This window comes from Lissotriton vulgaris, chromosome 2_1 (assembly GCF_964263255.1).
Source record: "Lissotriton vulgaris chromosome 2_1, aLisVul1.2, whole genome shotgun sequence".
NCBI classification, from domain to species: Eukaryota; Metazoa; Chordata; class Amphibia; order Caudata; family Salamandridae; genus Lissotriton; species Lissotriton vulgaris.
The window spans coordinates 2,099,160,765-2,099,182,838 of NC_141687.1; the positions used below are offsets into that span (position 1 = coordinate 2,099,160,765).

Below are 22,074 nucleotides of genomic sequence, written 5' to 3' on the forward strand. Positions count from 1 at the left end.
CCACAGATAAAACCTCTTCCACTTCATAGAGTATGATGCTCGGGTGGAAGGCCTCTTTGATTCCTTTAGAATGTCCATGCAGTCTGCAGGAAGATTTAGGAGTCCATACTGCAGGACCGTAGGAGCCATGCTGTCAGGCTGAGGAAGGGGAGGCTCGGATGGAAGATCTTCCCCCCCCATCTTGGAAAGAAGGTCCGGCGTGCATGGAAGTCTCTGATGCTGACGATTGCAGGAGATCCGGCTACCACCACTGGCGAGGCCAATCTGTTGCTATTAGTATCATTTTCATCCTGGATCTCTGGAGCTTCGCCACCACCTTCGGAATGAGAGGGTGGGGTGGAAAGGCGTTTGCTAACATCCCTGACCAACTGATCAAAAGTGCATTCTCCCTCGTTCCTGGTCAGAAGAACCTGGATGCGAAGGCGTGGCATTTTCTGTTGTCTTCGTCTGCGAAGAGGTCGATGCTGGGATGACCCCACTGCTGGAAAATGTCGTCCACTACGTCGTCGTTGAGTACCCAGTCCTCTTGCTCTTGGAAATGCCTGAATATTCTGCTCTCCCGGTAGATGGACTGCCGTGATCGACAGGTTCCTGGCTAGCAGCCAGTGCCAAATCGCTTGAGCCTCGAGAGACAGAGGACGAGATTGTGTTCCACCTTGTTTGTTTGAATAGTACATGGTGGTTGTGTTGTCCGTTTGAACCAATATTGAGTCGGACTGAAGGACTGGTTGAAAAGCGTTGAGGGCCAAGTGGACTGCCCGCAGCTCGAGCATGTTGATATGGTAAGTCTGCTCGTGGGGGGTGCATCTCCCCTGAGTTTGAAGAGGACCCAGATGCGCCCCCCAGCCTTAAAGCGAGGCATCTGTGATCAGGGATTGTACAGGCGTAGGCTGATGAAATGGAACTCCCACCATGAGATTCTGAGGGCGTATCCACCAGAGGATGGACTTCCTCGCAATGGGGGATAGAAGAATCCGGTCGTTCCACTGACCTGAGGCCTGACTCCATTTGTCTTCCAGGTCTTGCTGAAGTGGTCTCATCCTCAACCTGGCATTGGGTATGAGAAAAATGCAGGAGGCCATTGATCCCAGCAGAGAAGCCACCTGCCTCACTGACGGCCGCAGAGTTTGAAGAATCATGTTTCTTTTGATCTTCATTGATGATAGTCTTTCCGCCGAAGGAAACACTTTTCCTCCACAGGAAACACTTTTCCTCGGACGCAGGCGATAGTGGCGCCCATATAGTGGATCGATTGGGCCGCTAGCAGGACTGACTTGTCCAGATTGACATGAAGGTCCAAACGATGAAGAAGGCTCAGACACATGTGAAGATGCTCCTGTACCAGACAAGGGGACGATTCTTTTAGTAGCCAATCGTCTAGGTATTGGTATACGTATAGGCCTTGACGATGTAAGTATGCTGCTACCACCGCCATTCACTTTGTGAATACCCTTGGGGCTGACTTGAGGCCGAAGGGCAAGACTTTGAACTGGTAATGATCTTTCCCTACCGTGAAACATAGGCACTTGCGATGCCGTGCCGTAATCGGGATGTGGAAGTATGCATCCTGAAGATCCACTGAGCACATTCAATCGCCCGTCTTCAGGTGAGGGAAAATCTGATGGAGAGACAGCATCCGGAATTTTTCTTTTTTGATGCATCTGTTTAGAAGACGCAGATCCAAGATGGGTCTGAATTTGCCTTGCTGGTCTTTCTTCCTGACCAGGAAGTATCTGGAATAGATGCCTTTTCCTCTTTGTAGTAACGGGACCACTTCTATTGCTTGCTTTTTTAGAAGGGTCGCCAATTCCGGACGCAAGAGATCCAGATGATGTTGTCTGGATTTTATCGGAGGACAGTCTTTTGGGGCTTTGCAAAAACGTAGTGCGTAGCCATGGACGAGTATATTTTGCGCCCACTGATCTTTTGTTATTGTGCGCCACTCTTGAGCATAGTGCATTATACTTCCTCTGACTGGAGTGAGCAACGGTGCTGGAGGAAGCACAGACTTATTGCTTCCCTCCTGTCTTGGGTGTGGAAGAGGATTGCTGCTGGCGTCCTCCTCTTCCTCTGGAAGATCGTTGGCCTTGATATTGGGATTTCCCCTGCTTATTCTGGGACCATTGAGGGGTTTGAACCCTCTGTTGGCCCCCTTTGCGATTGTACTGTTTGAAACTCTTTCTGAATTCTTTCTTTTTTTCAATGCCAACCGCTTTCAAGGTATCCAGCTCTGTCTTCATCCCGCCCATCTCCTCGTCTGCAAGGGCCCCAAACAGAGAGGTACCGGAGAAGGGTAAGTTTAAAACGTGTTGTTGAGCAGCTGGTTTCAACGCCGTGAGTCGCAACCAAGAGCAACGGCGTGCGCAAACGCCATGCGCATAAGAATGTGCCGCCAGGGAGACACCATCAGCTGCTGCGCTTATTACTTGGTTTGACACCAAAGATCCCTCTGGGATAATCTCCGCGAAGTCTTGTTGGTCTTCCTTCGGGAGTTTTGCCTTGAAACGATCCAAAGAGTCCCACAGGGATCTGTCATAACGCCCTAACAGGGCTGAAGCATTGGACACCTGTAGCGAGGATGCAGCCGAACCACAGGCTTTCCTTCACCAAGAGTCCATGACTTTACTGTCCTTGTCTGGTGGGACAGATGAAGATGCCACCGAATGTGTCTTTATCGCTGCTGCGATTATCACTGAGTCAGGGGAGGATCAGATCTTAAAAACAGAGGATCCGAAGCCGCAGGCTTATATTTCTTTAAGATCCTTGTGGGAGCTGCTTTTGCTGATGCTGGGGCCAGAAAAACGTCCATCACCGGTTCAATGACTCCTGGTACCAAGAGGAGTAACGGTCTCGACATTAATCGTTGGTGCAGCGTTTCAAAGATAATAGACATTGTCGTCTGAGTTGTGGACATGGTAACGCCCATCTTCTGTGCACCTCTGGTCAACACATCGTGAAAAGTGTTCACGTCATCAATGGGTGACACTCTGCTGGGAGGACTCTTAGTGAGGGTTGGAGAGTGATCCCTCTTAGACGATTGCGTTGTTGTTGACAACCATGATGGTGTACGCTGCCTTCTATGATGGCTATGTCTTCGGTCCGGAGACCTGCCTCTGTGCTCCCTAGGGCGAGTGGCAGGCGATTTGTATGCTTCTTGCAGCAAGCGCTGTACAGGAGACCTATGTACAGGGCTTGAATATTCAGCCTCCCTTCTTCCTCCGCCCGCTGCTGTCGACTGCCACACATGCAGTGGTTGCATCCATCTGGGAGAGAGGTGAACCGAAGGGGTTTCTTGTCTCCTATGAGGGCTTCTAGAAGGGGAGCCTGCAGGACCTCCAGATTGCACAGATGCACTGCGAGAAGAGGCAATTGTCTGTGGGGGACTTCGGATGGAATGCGAAGAGGCCCCACGCGATCTTGAACGTGACCACCATCTCGGAGAGGGATGAGACGTTTGTCGTGACGTGGATCTGTTCTGCGTTACCAATATGGGACTATCTCTGATTTGCGAGCGTCTCCGACGTCGATCTTCAGTGTCTCGACATCATATGGCGTGGCGCCGAATGGCTAGAGTCTCCAGATCTTGCTCTATGAGAAGAGCGTGCCTGATGCCTTCCCGCTACTCTGTCGGACGGAGAAAACCTTCCCGACGTCGAACGATCCCGCGACGTCGTCACCCTTGGCCTTGACGTCGACTTCCGCCTCATCGGGGATCTGGACCTCGACTTCGAACGCCGTTTTGACGCAGACGGAGGAGATGGTACTTGCCTCGACGTCCAATGCCTTTTGGACGATGGAGACGTATGCCTCGACGCCGGTCGCTGATGATCCTGCGACGGCGGAGCCTGACTCGACGTCGACAATCGCCTGGTTGACATCGACGGAGTTCTATGCTTCGACGTCGATCACCGGTGACTAGGCGACGACGGAGCTTGACTCGACGTCGACAATCGCCTGGTTGACGCCGACGGAGTCCCATGCTTCGACGTCGAACGTCTGTGACTAGGCATCGGCGGAGCCTGTCTCGACGTCGAATGCCGCTTCAACGGCGACGACGGAGACCTCTCTCATGGCGTTGTGCGAGCCCGCACCAACGGAGATCGTTGCCTCGACGCCGATCGTCGCCTGGTTGATGACGGCGGAGTTCTCGACGTTCCTGTGAATTTCGACGACGACCGGTCTTATCTTGACGGCGAGCCCGCCGCCGATGGTCTTTTTGTTGCCGTTTTCGTCGCTGAAGAAGGGTCTTGAAGCGCCGAGCCCGACGCAGATGTTCTCTTCTTCTTCCTCAGCGTTGACCTGCCTCTAGAGGATGATCTTCTCTCAGCAAGGCCATAGAGGCGTATCCTCTCTCTGTCTTTAAAGTTCTTTTAGACAGAAGACGACAATGCTGGCAGGTGTGAGGATCATAATCTGAAGGCAAACATAAAATACAGACTGAATGGGAGTCTGTTTTTGCCTTCTTTTTGCCACAGGAGGGCAAGCATAAAAAAGGGAAGGCATTTCTGACTGGAAAATAATGCCAAAAGCCTTCAAAAACAGTTGAAAAACACTTCAACACAGTAAAAATGTCAAAGGAAAGAGGTTTAACCTCAAAAAGTGAAGCTATTTCTGACTAAAAGTTAGAAAAAAGAAGAGCTGTAGAGACCAGGGTCCTGTCAGAAGGAGCCGGAAAGAACAACTGACCCAACTGTCACCCCTGAGGCATGATGGGATCTAGGGGTCATGGCTGCCTTAAAGCACAGTGCCAGTTTTCTGTTACTTTCTATAAGAGTTAGCTGTTCAGCTTTCTACTCTATGGTTTTCACTACAATGCAGCCTATGTGCTGACAATGCTTTCATTTTCCTTGCAGGATTACCTTTTCTACTGTGTAATAAGGAATATGCTACTTACCAGTATGCATCTGTTCTTGGCATAGAGGGCTTCAGAGTGGTACATTATGAATAGATCGCCATCTGGTGTTGGGCTCGGATGATTGCACTTTGTTTTTCTCTTGGAGAGTCTTTTGTATCTTGGTGACTCCTCCTTTGGTTGGTAGTGCGCATGGGCATCGGCTCCATCCTTAGATTGTTTTGCCATAGTAGGGTTAGATGGAGTAGTATGATAGAATACAGATAGGATTGCCCATGTAAGTGTATCTAAATAAGATAATGTTGGAACAGACACAGGTTTCCGGGGAGGCTGGGAGGGCATGTACCACTCTGCAGCCCTCTATGCCAAGAACAGATGCATACTGGTAAGTAGCATATTCCGTTCGAGGCATATGGGCTGCAGATGGTACATTATGAATAGACTATACAGCAGTTCTCTCCCTAGCGGTGGTTGCCCGTGTCTGTTGCAACTGTCTGAAATAAAGTCTTTAATACAGCTTGTCCCACTCTAGCTTGTTGTGTTGTGTGCACATCTACACAATAGTGCTTTGTGAAGGTGTGCGGTGTAACCCAGGTAGCTGCTTTGCATATGTCATCTAGTGGAATGTTTCCCAAAAATGCCATAGATGCTCCTAGTTTACATGTAGAGTGAGCTCTAGGAGGAACAGTTAATGTTCTCTTTGCTTTTAAGTAGCATATTTGAATACATTTTACAATCCATCTGGCAATGCCCGCTTTAGAGATGGGATTGCCCTTATGTGTAGGAGAAAACGCAACAAATAGCTGTTTTGTCTTTCTGAAAGTTTGTGTTCTTTCTATATAGTACAATATTGCCCTTCTAACATCCAATGTATGTAGGGCTCTTTCCGCTACTGTTTGTGGTTTTGGAAAGAAAACCGGTAATTCCACTGACTGATTGATGTGGAATGCCGAAATTACCTTTGGTAGGAATTTTGGGTTTGTTCTAAGAACCACTTTATTTTGGTGTAACTGCATGAATGGTTCTTGAATCGTAAAAGCCTGCAACTCACTTACTCTTCTAAGTGACGTGATAGCTATGAGGAAGGCCACCTTCCATGTGAGGAATTGTATTTCACACCTATGCATAGGTTCAAAGGGTGGCCCCATTAGTCTGGTAAGTACTATGTTGAGATTCCAGACTGGGGAAGGTGGTCGTCTTGGTGGAATGACTCTCTTGAGTCCCTCCATGAAAGCTTTAATTGCTGGTACTTTAAACAGGGAAAGATGTTGCCTGTTTTGTAGGTACGCCGCTATAGCTGCGAGATGAACTCTGATAGAGGTGTATGCTAAGTTACAATGCTGCAAGTGTAGTAAATAGCAAATGATCTGTTTAGTGGATGCATCCAGAGGGTTGATGTGCTTACTGTTACAGTCTACAGCAAACCTTTTCCATTTTGCTGCATAGCATGCTCTGGTGGTAGGACGTCTTGATTGTTTAATGATTTCCATACATTTTGGTGGTAAATCTAAATATCCAAACTCTATGACCTCAGGAGCCAGATCGCTAGGTTCAATTGTTTGGGATCTGGGTGCATTATTTCTCCATGGTTCTGTGTAAGATGCATGGGTAATAATCTTAGCTTTTGATGTGGCACCTGTGAGAGTTGTAGTAGCGTGGTGAACCACGGCTGTCTTGCCCACGTGGGTGCCACTAGTATCATTGTCATTGAGTGCTGCTGCAGTTTCCGAACCACTAACGGAATTAGTGGGAGAGGGGGGAAAGCGTAAGCAAATCTGTTGGACCAATTTATCCATAGTGCATTTCCCTGGGACCGTTGGTGTGGGTACCTGGATGCGAAGTTTTGGCATTTTGCGTTCTGATGATTGGCAAACAGATCTATCTCTGGTTGCCCCCATCTCTGGAAGAATGGCTGCAGTATTTGGTCGTGCAGCTCCCATTTGTGTACTTGTTCTGACTGTCTGCTTAGGATGTCTGCTATCTGATTTTGAGCTCTGGTAGGTGTTCTGCTAACAGATAGATCTTTTGAGGAATGGCCCATCTCCAAATGTCCTGTGCTAGTTTGGATAGTTGGAGAGAGTGTGTCCCCCCCTGTTTTTGAATATAATACATTGCAGTCATGTTGTCTGTTCTGATCAGGACTGCCTTGTTTGTTATTTGCATTTGGAAAGCTTTTAGTGCTAGAAATACCGCTAATAGTTCCAGGTAGTTGATGTGCAGTTTCTTTTGCTGCACACTCCACTTCCCCTGCACTGTGTATTTGTCCATATGCGCTCCCCATCCGGAGAGCGATGCGTCCGCTGTCATTATCACTTGTGGAATTGGTTCTAGGAACGACCGTCCTTTGGAAATGTTTGTTGTGTTCCACCACTTCAGAGAGCGATGCGTACGTTCGTCTACCAACACCAGATCTGTAATCTGACCTTGAGCCTGATTCCACTGTGTCGCTAGACACTCCTGTAGTGGACGCATTTGTAGTCTGGCATGTGGTATTAGCAGTATGCAGGAGGACATCATGCCTAACAGTTGCATAAACACTCGTGCTGGTAGTGAGTGTTGTGGTTGAAATCTTTGTATTAACCCGACCATTGTTTGTATCCTGATCGGATTGGGGTATGCTATTGCCTTTTCTGTGTCTATAGTAGCCCCCAGGTATTGCTGAATCTTGTTTGGTTGCAGGTGTGATTTTTTGTAGTTCACCGTAAACCCTAGGTGGTGCAGCAATTGAATTGTCTTCTGTGTGTTGTGAAGACATTCTTCTTGTGACTTGGCCTTTATTAGCCAATCGTCCAAGTAGGGGAAGACATGTATTTGTTGTCTTCTTAGGTGTGCTGCCACCACAGCTAGGCATTTTGTGAACACTCTTGGTGCCGTTGTGACCCCGAACGGAAGGACTTTGAATTGATAGTGTTGTCCTTCCACTACAAACCTTAGGTATTTTCTGTGGACTTTGTGAATTGGGATATGAAAGTAAGCGTCTTTTAGATCCAGTGTAGAAAGAAGGTCCCCTTTCTTCAGTAAAGGGAGTACCTGTTGGAGCGTGACCATGTGGAAATGTTCCGAATTTATGTATGCATTGAGAGGTCTGAGGTCCAAGATTGGTCTTAGGGACCCGTCTTTTTTGGGGATTAGAGAGTATACTCCTGTCCCTTGTTGATGTTTTGGGACCTTCTCTATTGCATGCTTTTGTAGCAGTGCTAGTACTTCTTTTAACAATGTCAGATGATCTTGACTCATTGGACGCTGTTTGGGGGGGATGTTTGGTGGGGTAGCTGTGAGTTCTAGGCAATAACCATGTTGGATAATCTGTCTCACCCACTTGTCTGATGTGATGTCTTCCCAGACAGGTAGGAACTGTGATAGACGTCCCCCGACCGGTGGTATGTGGTCTGGGGGAAGTTCTATGAAGTCACTGTTTTGGGGTTGAGGCGTTGCGGTTGTTATTATTTCCGCGGCCTCTACCCTTGTTGTTGTTACCCCTGTAACTACCTCTTGAATTACCTTTGGGTGATGTAGGTGTGAAAGAGGTGGATTGCTGATTTGTTCCTGTATTTTTTGAGCCTCCTCTATAGGTGGATCTACGAAAGGAACCTCTTTGTGTTGGCTGTTGCAATGCTCCCATTGACTTAGCCGTTTCTGTATCTTTTTTCATTTTTTCTAAGGTCTCATCTGTGCTTGAACCAAAAAGTGTCTTTTGATCAAATGGTTGGTTCAATAAGGACGTTTGTACTTCCTGTTTGAATCCTGAGATTCTAAGCCAGGCGTGTCTCCTTAACATGACACTGGTGTTGATGGATCTTGCTGCAGTGTCTGCTGCGTCTAGGGCGCACTTAATGGAAGTATTAGTTATTATTTTTCCTTCCTGTATTAACTGATCTGCCTTTTTCTGATGTTCTTTGGGGAGATGTGTGATGAGTTTTTCTAATTCATCATAATGTGCCCTGTCATAACGTGCAAGTAGTGCCTGTGTATTGGCTATACACCAGCTATTTGCCGCTTGTGATGCTACTCTCTTGCCTGATGCATCTATTAATTTTGACTCTTTATCAGGTGGAGGAGCCTCTCCTGTAGATAATGAGTTCGCTCTTTAACGAGCGTTTGAAACTACAAGCGAGTCCAGAGGTACCTGCCCTTTGATAAATATTGGATCCTTTGGAGCCGCCTTATATTTTTTATCAATTCTTGGGTTTAACACCCTACCCCTCACTGGGTCTTTGAATATTTCTTCTGTGTGACTGAGAAGACCCTTCAGCATAGGAAGAGTACCTGATGTTCTTTGTGCATTAGGTAGCGTCTCTAATAGGAAGTCCTCTATTTGAGGTTCTGTATGTATATCTACTTTATGATATTTTGCTGCCCTATTAATGAGCTGTACAAACCCTGTGTTATCATCAGGTGGTGAAGGCTTTGAGGGATATAACTCTGGGTCGTTGTCCTCATCTGACCCTACGTTATAATTTTCCCATGGGTCATCCTCATCTGGGATGGTTTCATCATCCCCTTGAGGTTCTCCCTCCCCTGGATCACTGTCTACATCAGACTGAGGTGTAGATGGTCTTGGTGTGGAAGGTGCAGGAATGTGAGGAATAGGAGAAGAGGGTGTGACTTTAGGTCGAGGAGAAGCAGGAGGAGTTGTATTTGTCCCCAGTGTTCTCTTTTTTGAAGGAAGAGATTTGTCTTCTATCTGTTCATTCTTTCTCTTCTTCGTCACTACTTTGCCAGTTTGCGGATCGATAAACAAAATCTTTTGTTTGGGATCTGTCTGCTGCTCCTGAATCGGTACCGAAGGCCTTGGTTCCGAAAGGTGCTTATGTTTTCGATCGTCAATGTTCGGTGTTTTCGGCACCGAGTGTTTACTCGATTCCGACTTCCTCGGTGTCGAGTGAGTCTTGGACGTCGAATCATGTTTCTGTTTCGACATGGAATGTTTCGATGCCGAGCTTTCCCTTGTATAAAGCTTCGGTGCCGAAGTCGATGTCGACCGTTTCTCGGATCCGACATGGTGGGAGGCCGAGTGTTTCGGTTTCAGTTTCGGTTTCGTTGCCGGGCCCGAAGGCGGGGCGTCGGAAACTTTTTTCTGCGGTTTGACCGGGCTCGAAGGCGGGGTCGTTACCACACGGGGTCGGTTTTTTGGTAAGGGGACGTCGTCACTCACGGTTTGTTGCACGTCGAGTTCTTCGACATCCGACTGGTCCCCTTCCGACCCCGACTGATCCTCATGATCCTCTTCTTCCTCAAGTTGCTCGTCTCCGAACAGCTCCGGGATCGCCTCCGACTGCATTCTGGACACCTCGTGTCTTCGAGCTCGACGATTTCTAATCGTCGACTTGGAGGAGAATGCTGCGCAGGCTTCGCAGTTCCTGGATTCGTGTTCAGGCGATAGGCAGAGGTTGCACACCTCGTGTAGGTCCTTGTGTGGGAACTTAGCACCACACGTTGGACATTTCTTGAATGGAGTCCTTTCCATGGACTCCGGGCTTGACTGCGTCGAGAAAGGCCTGTTCGTCGACGTAGATCAAAGTTTTTTCTTCGATGTTGAAGTCGCAACGCGTCGGAATGGAAATGAAACGCGTTCGATAACGATACCGTCGAATTGGAAAGGGAATACGCGCCGATAAATCACTTCTTTTCGAAGTCGATCTGGAGCGTCTCAATCCTCATCCGAACCCGATGGCGGAAAAAAACTATCTAAGGATGGAGCCGATGCCCATGCGCACTACCAACCAAAGGAGGAGTCACCAAGATACAAAAGACTCTCCAAGAGAAAAACAAAGTGCAATCATCCGAGCCCAACACCAGATGGCGATCTATTCATAATGTACCATCTGCAGCCCATATGCCTCGAACAGCAGTTTTCAAAGGTTTTTCTTTCTCCCTGCTTTTATTGGAATGCTTATGTGCAAAGAAGTCTTTTGCAGCATTGTTCAGCTCTTACAGAGAGAACTGCATTGTGAGTGTGTTTATATATGTATATATACATATATGTAGAGCTACATATATATGATATATGCTTTTTTTCCGGGGTCCCGCACATAGGCGGAAATATTCATGTGCTGATGACTTTGATGAGGATCCCCTGGAAGAGAAAAAACAATCTAAGGATAGAGCCGATGCCCATGCGCACGATCGTCCAAGGGAGGAGTCATCTATCTCGTGACTACAAAAGACTTCTTCCAAGACGACAACAACATCCGAGCCCAACACCAGGTGGCGATCTAATGCAAAGTGTAGAATCTGCAGATCATATGCCTCGAACCTAATGTTAGACTACTTTTCTTAAATATGAATTGGTCGAGTGTTCATTAGCACAGTAAAAGAGTGCCAATTCCATAGGTGCCCTTTATCAGAGGCCTATTTTTATATGAAGAAAATGACTTAATTTTGGGATTCCTTTTCTTGGAGTGTTGAGAGGGAAACCTACTCTTCAGGTAGGCGGTAAGACACCAGCTGGCCCCATGAAGTGGACCATGATTAGACCCTTTCTTATAATGGTGCTAAACCCAAAAAGTTTTTTAAAAAGGTTAACTTCTTTATCCCCGACAGCTTTGGGTGCAGTAAAGAAGTATTTAATGTAGTTCTGATCAAACCATACATGGAGGTAAGGAGGGAGGTTCGGAGGGTTAACGGTGTCGCACATAAACATCTGTCTCTTACACTTTAGACATCATGTACAATTTAATGACTTTTGCTGGTGACCAGCTCCAAGGTAAAAGAACAAAAATTGTAAAAAAACAATTCCAGAAAAACCTGTGATATCATCATGAAAACAATAAGCAGATCAAGATGATCGAGTCTGTGATGCACATCACAGTACCAGGTGCTGCTTTGATGAACCTAAGACATCATTTCAAGGTGGAAGGCTGTAGCAGCGCCACATAGCTCTGATTGGAAGCACTGGTGAATCATTTTATGGATCTAATCTGGCACCTTAAGAACAGTCGAAGATGAGTAATCTTCAGGATTAGACTACTATTAAGGAGCAGCAGTGCCACAGATAATGAAAGAAAGATTTAATGGAGGCTCATGAGCCTTAAAGTTCAACAGAAAAACATATGTGTCTGAGGAGGGGTATTGAGGACATGAAAATCTATGGAAGGCTGCAAACACATATCTGGTCTTGAGTTCCAATATATACTTGCAACAAAAAGACTGACGATATCGACAAATATTCAGCATTATGTTTAAACCTGGTGACAGTTTAAGTCTAGTGATGTGGTTTTTGTCTAGTTATTAATTGCGGGGGAAAAAAACTCTACATTAGTTATTAATCACCTTTTGTGCACTTTGACTTATTTCACATGCTGATATCAAGCAAAACATACTTTTAAGAATCAAACAATTCATGTTTTTGACAAAATTAATAAACTACAAATTCAGACAGTAGGCATCCTTGTTTATTGAATCAATTTACTTCCATGGTTAGTTTATCACCTGTAATATTATAATACAAATTAACTTTTTGAACATCAGCAGCACAACAAACTTCTTAAAAATATGGAGAGTGTGACTGCACTACTTACCTTCAGACCTCCAGAGGTTTCTTGATCTTTTTGGCACTGATGGAGGTCGTCTTTCATATCACTTAGTTCCTCTACAAGGATCTTTTCAACATACTTCTGATGTTCTCGTATTTGAATAGTTCCTATTAAGGGAAAAGGATCATAAGTACTCTTTTTATTTCCTATACACATCCTAAAACTGTACAGTACATTCACAAAGCTATGATTTTCTTATTATTTGTTAATCGTTATTACAAATAAAGCATCTAGATATGTGGTACATTTCACATACATACAAAGTGACAGAGAAAATGTGAATAAAAAGCTTAGTGCTACGTATGGGTGAACACCATCGATACATAGATAGAAAACAGATCTATTGCATCAATGGTCAAATATATGGGTAATGTACCAACCTGAATGCCTACTGTAGGAAAGTGGGGTATTATGTGGTGAGGCTGGTTAGGCTTCCCTATGCAATACCTTCACGTTACCCGAAGAAGGTCCTTTGGATTCATACAAATAAATCCCTAGCTCAGTCCTGGTAGTGTGGCACAGAGCAGTCAGACTCTGGAATACTTAACACATGTTTCTATATTAGAGTACCTACATGCACATTGACACAATACAAAAGAAATCCGACACCAATTTCTAAACATAAAGCAGATTTTTACATAAATGTAGACACCAAAACGAAGACAATAGGTGGAGTATAAACTGGGTTTGGGTTTAAAAGGAAAAATAAATCGGTGAATTTCATTCTTGCAATATGATAACATTGCAGAGGTCCTTTGGATTCATACAAATAAATCCCTAGCTCAGTCCTGGTAGTGTGGCACAGAGCAGTCAGACTCTGGAATACTTAACACATGTTTCTATATTAGAGTACCTACATGCACATTGACACAATACAAAAGAAATCCGACACCAATTTATAAACATAAAGTAGATTTTTACATAAATGTAGACACCAAATCGAAGACAATAGGTGGAGTATAAACTGAGTTTGGGTTTAAAAGGAAAAATAAATCGGTGCATTTCATTCTTGCAATATGATAACATTGCAGTCAATGGGGAAAAAGCACAAGTGACAATCGGTCACTTGCAGGTCGAGTTCAGTGGAAACCACTGGGTGTTAAAGTGATGCGGGTCCCAGAACCAGGGTCTGGCAGTCAGTTGAATTTTACCTGGCTTGAAGGAACCGGGTACAGAGTAGTGCTCGATGTTCCGGTGGCTAAATGCAAGATCAGCGGTTGCTGGCTTTGCTACTTGGATGGCTGGTGAGGAAAGGGGTGCAAAAGCCCAACAACGGGGCCACTTAGGCATCGGGTTGAAGATGTTGCGGAGTTTCCTCAAGGCACAGCGTTGAGTAAAGGTAGTGGTAGCCGGCAGGCCGCCAACAAGCCTTGGTCACAGAAAACCCAGCCTTGGGTTTTTGCAATGTCCTGGAGTCCGGGGAAAACAGTAGCTGCCTGAAACTTGCTGAAGGTTAGGACTACGTTTCCCACAATGCACTAGACCATTTACTTTTGGGCAATCCCTTGGAGGGTCCGATGGCCTGTTATTCTCCGATTACAGAAGCGTGTTTTACATGGGCATTTTACTTGGGCCTCTGGTCAAGGGGAGTTCTGGAGCTGTCTTTGGCTCGCAGAGGAGTTCCTCTTTTTCTTGGAACTGGTCTCTGGTCGAGAACGAGTCACAGTTGTTCATTTGCAGGGTGGCTGCTAAAATTGCAGGGTATCTCACCTTTGCTTTGTGCAGGCCCTGCAATTGATGACTAAGGTCTCTGCTTGTCCTTTGTAGAAAGCTGACCAGATCTCAGGTTCTGGTGCCCGGGAAACCCCTTAAATCCTAGATTTAGGTGTGTTAGGGGTGTGGGTGCTGGTAGCCAATGGGATACCAGCCCCAGCAACTAAACAGGCTCCGAGTTGACCACTTCCTGTGGCAGGTGGCCCCTTTTCACCCAGAAGCCTCGATTCTGCCACTTCTAAAAATGGCAGAACCCTTCTTTGCCTGTGAAGGCCAGGTAGCCCATCTCATCGGTGTGATTAGCCTTTGGGGCGTGTACGCCTCCTGACTATCTAATTTTCCAACCTGCCCGAGTTACAAATATGTCTAGGGGAGGGGGTTGGCTTTTTCCTCCTCTGGGAAGAAGCCTGGTTGCATATCTGAGGCGGTGAGGGCTTTGAAGTTCACCGCCTTGATGTGCCACTATACTAACCATCCTGTCGGGGGTGACACCTCCCTCCCAGGCAGTCCTTTGTATTTGACTCCTGGGAGTGTTCACACCTCCTGGCAAGAGGTCAGATTCTTGTCTTGATGGCAGCAGCTACAAGTTGTAAGCCAAGGCACAGGAAAGGCTGGGGCATGCAGGGGGGCACCTTCTAAGGAAGATCTGGGTGCTTGGCACAATAAATCCAACTTTTGGAACAAGTCGGGTTTGATTAGACAAGTTGTTGATACCAAACATGACATATTACATTGAGACCATAAGGAAGCTGGCAACCTTGGGAAACCCAGGTGGCAGCCCATGTTATCTTAGGGCCCCCTTAACACTTATAGTAACCCTTAAAGTAAATGGACTACTATAAGTGCATTCAAGCTTGCACTTGTATGTCAACACCTTTCATGTAACGTGCCTACCTTCTGGGCTCAGGAGGGCTACCTTAAGGGTGAATAGCATATATTAAAAACTGTGCTATGATTTTGCCACTCATGATGAGGGCAAAGCAGAGTTCGAGCAGTTTGCACTGCTTCTGCAGTCTAATTGTTGGCCTGCTGCCATCAGCGCTGAAGGCTCTGGTGACCCCTTTAACTCCCCTGCCTTGGGTACCACTAGTTCCCCTTACCAGGGACTTTTATAGGGCTAAAGTCCTTGGCAACTGGGGATACCATTTTACATTCATCATATTTTAGGGAGAGAGAACTGGAACTGGTGCCTGGTCAGCAGGTCTCAGCGCACTCTGAGTCAAAACCATCAGCACTGGAGTCCAAATGGAGCAACAAGTGTGGGGGTTGGGAGGAACCTGCTTCCTTAAACTGGTTTATTTTGGTATACAAGCCTTTTTAGTCAGCACAAATAGATATTAAAATCTCTACTGCCACCAATATCTAGTGATGCTAACCTAATATCTTTTCTTTTTGCTTTGACAGTAAATGCCTTAGAAGACAAAAGCATTCACAGGACCTTAAGGTATTGTGTTGAGACCTAACTCCCAAATGATCTACGCAATTTTAAATTGCTAAATTGATCACACAAGTTTAATAAGAGGAAAAAAACACGAAGGGTGCTGTCTGTATTCAGATGAAGACGGCTGTTAATGATGTAATATGAGGTACTTTGGGAGATTGTTATCTGAGCGTACTAATGGTTCCCATTCACTTCTAAAACCAAATATCCCTGAAATGGATTGGGTGCACCACTTAGCTTTACTATTTAAAGGCTAATCAGGTGGTGAATCAATGACAATCAAAATAACATTTGATGAAGCCACGGAAAGTTGGTTCTGAAAAGACAAAATAATAAAATATGTCATTAAGGAATAGAAGAGCCAATGTTGCGAATGGTATCCCAACTGCAGTTGTTAAAAATAGCCCCTCTTTTGGCAGGTAAAGCTTTACTATATACTCTTTCAAACTTCATTATGTACTAGCTCACAATCATAATCTTGGACAGGCTACCGTATAAAACCAATTCTCAAGACAGGCAACAGAACAGGTCCAAGCGCCTATCACTTGACTTCCCTTCTTGATATTCGCAATAAGATCTTCGACCCATCCTTTTGTTCCATCTAGAGGATGGGCAACTAGGTAAGGATCAATCCCTTGGGAACAAGCTTGGTTCAGGTCTGGAATTAATTCACTGGACTACATTTTTGCTCTAAGGTACACGGCCTGGAATTCAACAGCAATGGGTAGGAGTAGCCTATATTCCGGTTTCATCGGCCTGTGATGCTTATGAATTGGAAGTTAAAGAGTTGCAGTGACAGAAATTGAAGGTCATGGAGATTATAAGCAGCCTTTCATATAGGATTAGACGGCTTCACAATTCCGCCTAGACCACAGCACAATCTGATTGTCCTAGTCAATTCTCAAAAAAGATCACAATTGAAAAATGGCTAAACCAGGGATGTGTCTTATCGCAACCCACCCATCTCCTGTGCTTGCGCTGTCTGTAAGATCTGCTGTATGTACTTTGTGGGATCTGGAGATCAGTCCTAGGACTTGTCTGCTTCTGCCTATGCTTAGGGACTTTTTTTTCCTGTTCAACTGCCTCTATTTAACCGTCTTGATAGAAAACGACCAATAGAGGTCAGTAAAATACCAGAATTGCTTTCTACGTAGGGACTTTCTTTTTTTAATTTTTCCAGCAACTGGCTCTATTTAACTTTCTTGATAGAACACGACCAGCAGAGGTCAGTAAAATACCAGAATCACTTAAGCATTCCCTAGATTCCAGGCCATGGACACTTGTATTCAACGAGCATCCATAAACAATAATATTTTTTTCCAAATCTTGTATTTTCAGTGATATGACCACTGAAGGGGCCGATTTTATATTGAAAAACAAAGCTTTGGACAATACAATTTCCCGCTGATAGGCAGTATTTCTTTCTATGTGTTCCCATACCTGGCATGTTCTGAAGTTTGGTGCTTACTTTCCCTCCATGTTAAAGAAAAGTAGATGTTTCAGCGCCCAGGCTAATGTGCTTTTTAGCTAAATACATATATGGACCTAAAAGCGAGACCAATTGCATTGCAAATGCTTGTTTTCTTTATTTCTGAAAGACCTCCGTTGGGCTTTAGTAAATTCTCAGAGCTGCCGCCTAAGGGTTAGCTTGAAATTCATTAATGTCCTTTTTTACACCAAAAAGCTAGTGAGTACGGAGAGAACCAAGGTGAGTCTGTAACATCAACCGGATCTACTGAATGAATACTGTAATATTAATAGATTAACAACCAATAAAATCAAGACCATTATATTGAGAAGATGCAGACAAATAAGTTAACCTGCTTTTTAGGTAGGAAACTACTGGCTACTGTTAAGGAATAAAGTACTTAGGGGTTACTTTTATAAATACCCTGAAATGGAGGACAATCATTGAATTTATGGCCAGTAATGCTTTGACGTCTATGGGAGGAATCTAGCACGTGACAGTGGCCTGTATGGATAATCTATAGCACAACCGATAAGGGCGTACAGCGCTAAGGTAACTCCTGCTTCTTTGTATGGGGTCCCCAAAATCATTTTGAATTCAACTGCTAAATGTACTAGTCTTGAGAGAAGACAGCTAAAAAGAACATTTGCATTACCTCAGTGCACTGTGACTGAGCCTCGAAGCTTGGATTTCAGTTATTAAACACTACTGCTGAAATGCATGCCAAACTTTCACAAGGAGGGACCTGAATTGTGTGGAGGTGTCTACTTTAGCAAAAATTTGGACAATGATTTTGTATGGGCTAGAAAATATAGGTGCCACGTATTTGGGAGCAAAATATGCCACTTGTTTGTCAGACACTACCTTTACATAGCATGGACTGAATAGCACCTTTTTAAAAGAAAATGCATTTTGGGAATCTGCTACAGAGGATAAGAACTACGTGGGAGGGTTATAATCTTTAACTCTGGACAGGGTGAAAAATATGTTGGGTAGTAGTAATTGTCATTATTCATTCTGAATCCAGAATTTAGGCATGTTCTTCTTAGCTTTAGACGTGGTCTTCTCGTCTTATCCTATCAACAAAATGCATGTTGTGACTTCGTATGATTGCACTGTGAAATCTCAAATGATAAATTGTTGCTTCATGTTTTTTTGCTTCTTTTCCCTATTTCTGAAAATCAGAAGAGATATCTATTAACATGGTTGAGGCTGCGCTGGATTTTCTTTTTCTTTGGCTAACCACGAAGTTGTCTTGGCTTTAGGATGGTTTTTAAAGAATGTTGTCAAAAGCAAATTGTTGTAAATTAATACAGATATGTGAAATGACACTTTGGCTACGTTAGTCAATTTTTTTTATATAAGGTGCAATCTACATTAGCATTTTACAAAAATGGGAGGTATACCCACCAGAACTGCAATAAATCTCAATCTTCACCCTCCTATCACTCCCCCTTGCTTCTTATTTATGCCATGAACACTGTGACAGTTCCCGTTCCATCCTCTGACCTTTCAGACTTTCTAATTTCCATTCCTTGCCTGTTTTGTCCTCTATTTCTTTCATAGAAAGTGTGAAGTTTTAGTCATGCATAAAAAAGCTAGAAAATGTCTGAACCTTTTGCACCTGCTTTCCAGAATTGTTTATGAACTCTAAATATATCCTGTGATAATCAAGCAGGCACATTTGTCACTAGGATTGTTCTTCCGAATTCTGCTTTAGGGTCTACTAGTTCCAGCATTATTTACAAAATAATAAAAGATAAAATAATATTGATAATCAGATTTTATAAAAAGCCATGTTTCAGACTGTAGATCAGAGAGTGCCTTTGTGCCAGGGCTATCGATGGACAGGTCATGCCAAATTGATGGAGGTGACAGCAGAAAGAGGTTACCTTCAGCCGGTTGCTATTAATGTTCCTGCCTCGTACAAGCTGTGATTAGAAATAGCTAAACTTGCTACTCCATTACGAAAACAGAGGTATGCTGTTTGAATCATCTCTGACACTTAAGAACAGACTAGCTATTTACTGCTTTAGTTAAAAGTTAGCATAGTACCTAAACAACAAGTTACTTACCTTCGGTAATGATGTATCTGGTAGAGACATGTTAGTTATAGATTCTTTACTGTAGAATTTCCCCCAGATGTCAGTCTCGCTCCCAAGATTTTTTCTTCAGCAATACCCCTGCGTGTCGGTATGTGGTGACAGTCAACTCCGTGTCCGGCGTCGTGGTCGCTGGGATGACATTGCGGAGCCTACTTAGACGTCACCCCTGCGCACCAACGTCAGTTCTGACATGACTTTCCATGCCGGAAGCACAGAGCCACGAAATACTTTGACCACTGGTGTGCCACAACAGGGCCCTGTAAGGGAGTACCTACCCCTAGAAATCAGTTCGCAGAAAGGGAGGGTAGGTTGGGCGGTAAGGAATCTACAACTAACATTTGTCTCTACCAGATACATTGTTACCAAAGGTAAGTAACTTGTTCATCCAATAGAGACTGTTAGTTGTAGATTTCTTACCTTAGAATAGATACCCCAGCAATACTGTTCCCGGAGGAGGGTCTGCAAGTTCACCCAATAAAAGTCCTGGAGGACCGAACGGGCAAAATAGCCATCCCTCCTGACTAGACTGTCCAGGCAATAGTGTCTCATAAACGGGTGCAGAGATGCCCACAGCGCACGTTTAGGGTCCAGAGGGTGGAGTCTCTCCTCCTTGGAAGGGTGCAGAGGTGGGAAAAAGGTGGGCAAGGTTATGGATTCTCCTACATGAAATGGTGTAACCACTTTAGGAAGGAACGAAGGCCTTGTTCTAAGCACCACTTTGTCCGGATGCATGGAGAATAAAGGGGGTTCGGAAGATAAACCCTGAAGCTCACTACCCCTGCGAGCATAGGTAGGTACAAGGAAGGCAGTCTTGAGAGTGAGGAGCCAGAGAGGACAGTTATGACAGTTATGAAGAGGTTCGAAGGAGGAACACATAAGAAATGTGAGAACAAGATTCAAGTCCCACTGGGGCATTATGAAGGAAGATGGAGGTAACCGATGAGTAATACCCTTAAAGAATATGTTAACAATAGGAGACTTGAAAAAGGATGGCTGATCTGGCATCCAAAGAAAAGCAGAGATAGCTACAAGATAACCTTTGAGAGTGCCCAGAGCAGAGCCCGGCTGGGCCAAAGAAAGTATATACAAAAGGACCACTGAAAGAGGGGCAGAAAGGGGATCCACAGCCTTTGCTGTTGACCTTGCCACAAACCTGTTCCACTACAGGTGTATACTGATTTAGTGGAGGGATGCCTGGCTGCCAAGATGACATCACAGACTTCGGGCAGAAAGCCGACAGCTGTCAACTGCCACCACTAAATCTCCATGCAAGGAGGTGGAGACTGGACAGGTTCGGATGTAGAACCGACCCCTGCTGCTGCGACAGAAGATCCTACGGAAGGGACAGTCTGATCGGAGGTTTAATAACTTCTGCCCGATCGTGCTTTATCTTTTTGAGCACTCGGGGCAGAAGTGGTACGGGCGGAAAGGCATCCAGGAGGCCGCAGTTCCATTTGTGATGAAAAGCATCGCTGATCAAGTGCCGCCTTGGAAACTCCAACATGCAGAAGTGCTGACATCGCGTGTCCTCTTCAGATCTAACCAAGGCTCTCCCCAACACTGAAAGCGACCTTGCACCACCCTTGGGTGAAGACGCCATTCGTGATCCACCAGGCACTGACGGTAGTTTGTCCGCTCTGGTATTCAGAGAACCTGCCAGGTGTTGAACCACCAGGGTCATGCCCTGATGTTCCTGCCTTGTCCAAAGGCGTAGAACCTCCTGACAAAGGGTCCATAACCCCACCCGCCCTATTTGTTGCAGTACCACATGGCGGTGGTGTTGTCTGTGAACACCTGCACCACTTTCCCTTTGAGAATGGGAAGGAATGCCTTCAGTGCCAGTCTGATCACCCAGAGCTCCAGCAGGTTGATATGGAGCCCGGACTCCACTGGAGACTAGACTCCTCTAATCTCTGCACCTCCCAGATGGCTGCCCTATTCCAGGAGTGATGAATCTGTCACTACCGTTAGATCTGGTTGGGGAAGGGAGAGGGATCTGCCTCTGACCCAATCTTGGTTTGTTAACCACCACTGCAGCTGTGTCACAGTCCCCTTTGAGATCTGTACATAGTCAGAAAGATTCCCCTGATGCTGCGCCCACTTTAACTTCAGGTCCCACTGCAGAGCCTGCATATGCTACCTGGCATAATCCACCAGCAGGATGCAGGAGGCCATGAGGCCCAGCAGCCTTAGAGTCATTCTCATCGAAATCCGGGATAGAGGCTGAAACATTTGTATCATAACCCGAATATCACAGACTCACTGTTCGGATATGCCAAAAACTGCACTGTGTCCAGAACAGCTCCGATGAAAGGGAGCATTTGAGAGGGAGTCAGGTGTCACTTCAGCACATTTATAACGAACCCCCAGCGAATGCAGGAGGTCCGCCTTAGTCTGGAGATGGGAGACGACAGCATAGGCCGATCCCGCCTTCAATAGCCAGTCGTCGACATAGGGAAAGACTGGAACACCTGATCTGTGCAGTTGAGCTGCCCCCATCGCTATCACCTTTGTGACCACCTGAGGGGCACTTGTAAGGCCAAAGGGAGCAAGTGCACATGGACCACCGTGTGTGAGCTGGCAGGACGGGAATGTGGAAGGAAAATGATACTTACCAGTATGCATCTGTTCTTGGCATGTAGAGCTGCAGAGTTCTACACTTTGCATTAGATCGCCACCTGGTGTTGGGCTCGGATGATTGCATGTGGTTGTCGTCTTGAAAGAAGTATTTTGTAGTCACAAGATAGGTGACTCCTCCCTTGGACGATAGTGCGCATGGGCATCGGCTCCATCCTTAGATTGTTTTTCGCCATGATGGGAAATGATTGAGTTAGTACAAAAAAAGAAGGCATGTCCGTGTGTATATCTAATCAAGATGAATCTGGAACAGTTACAGGTCGCGGGGAGGCGGGAGGGCGTGTAGAACTCTGCAGCTCTTCATGCCAAGAACAGATGCATAC

At 45.5% G+C, this 22,074-nt stretch overlaps 1 protein-coding gene across 2 annotated transcripts in view; it reads right to left on the bottom strand.

Moving 5' to 3' along the window:
• The window catches only part of CCPG1 (cell cycle progression 1), a 314,779-nt gene that overhangs the window by 78,728 nt on the left and 213,977 nt on the right, over nucleotides 1-22,074 (bottom strand). For both annotated transcript variants that reach the window (XM_086958333.1, XM_086958332.1), the window contains exon 7: nucleotides 12,373-12,494. In XM_086958333.1, coding sequence (XP_086814459.1) covers nucleotides 12,373-12,494 — 122 coding nt within the window. The remainder of the gene's footprint in view (nucleotides 1-12,372; nucleotides 12,495-22,074) is intronic.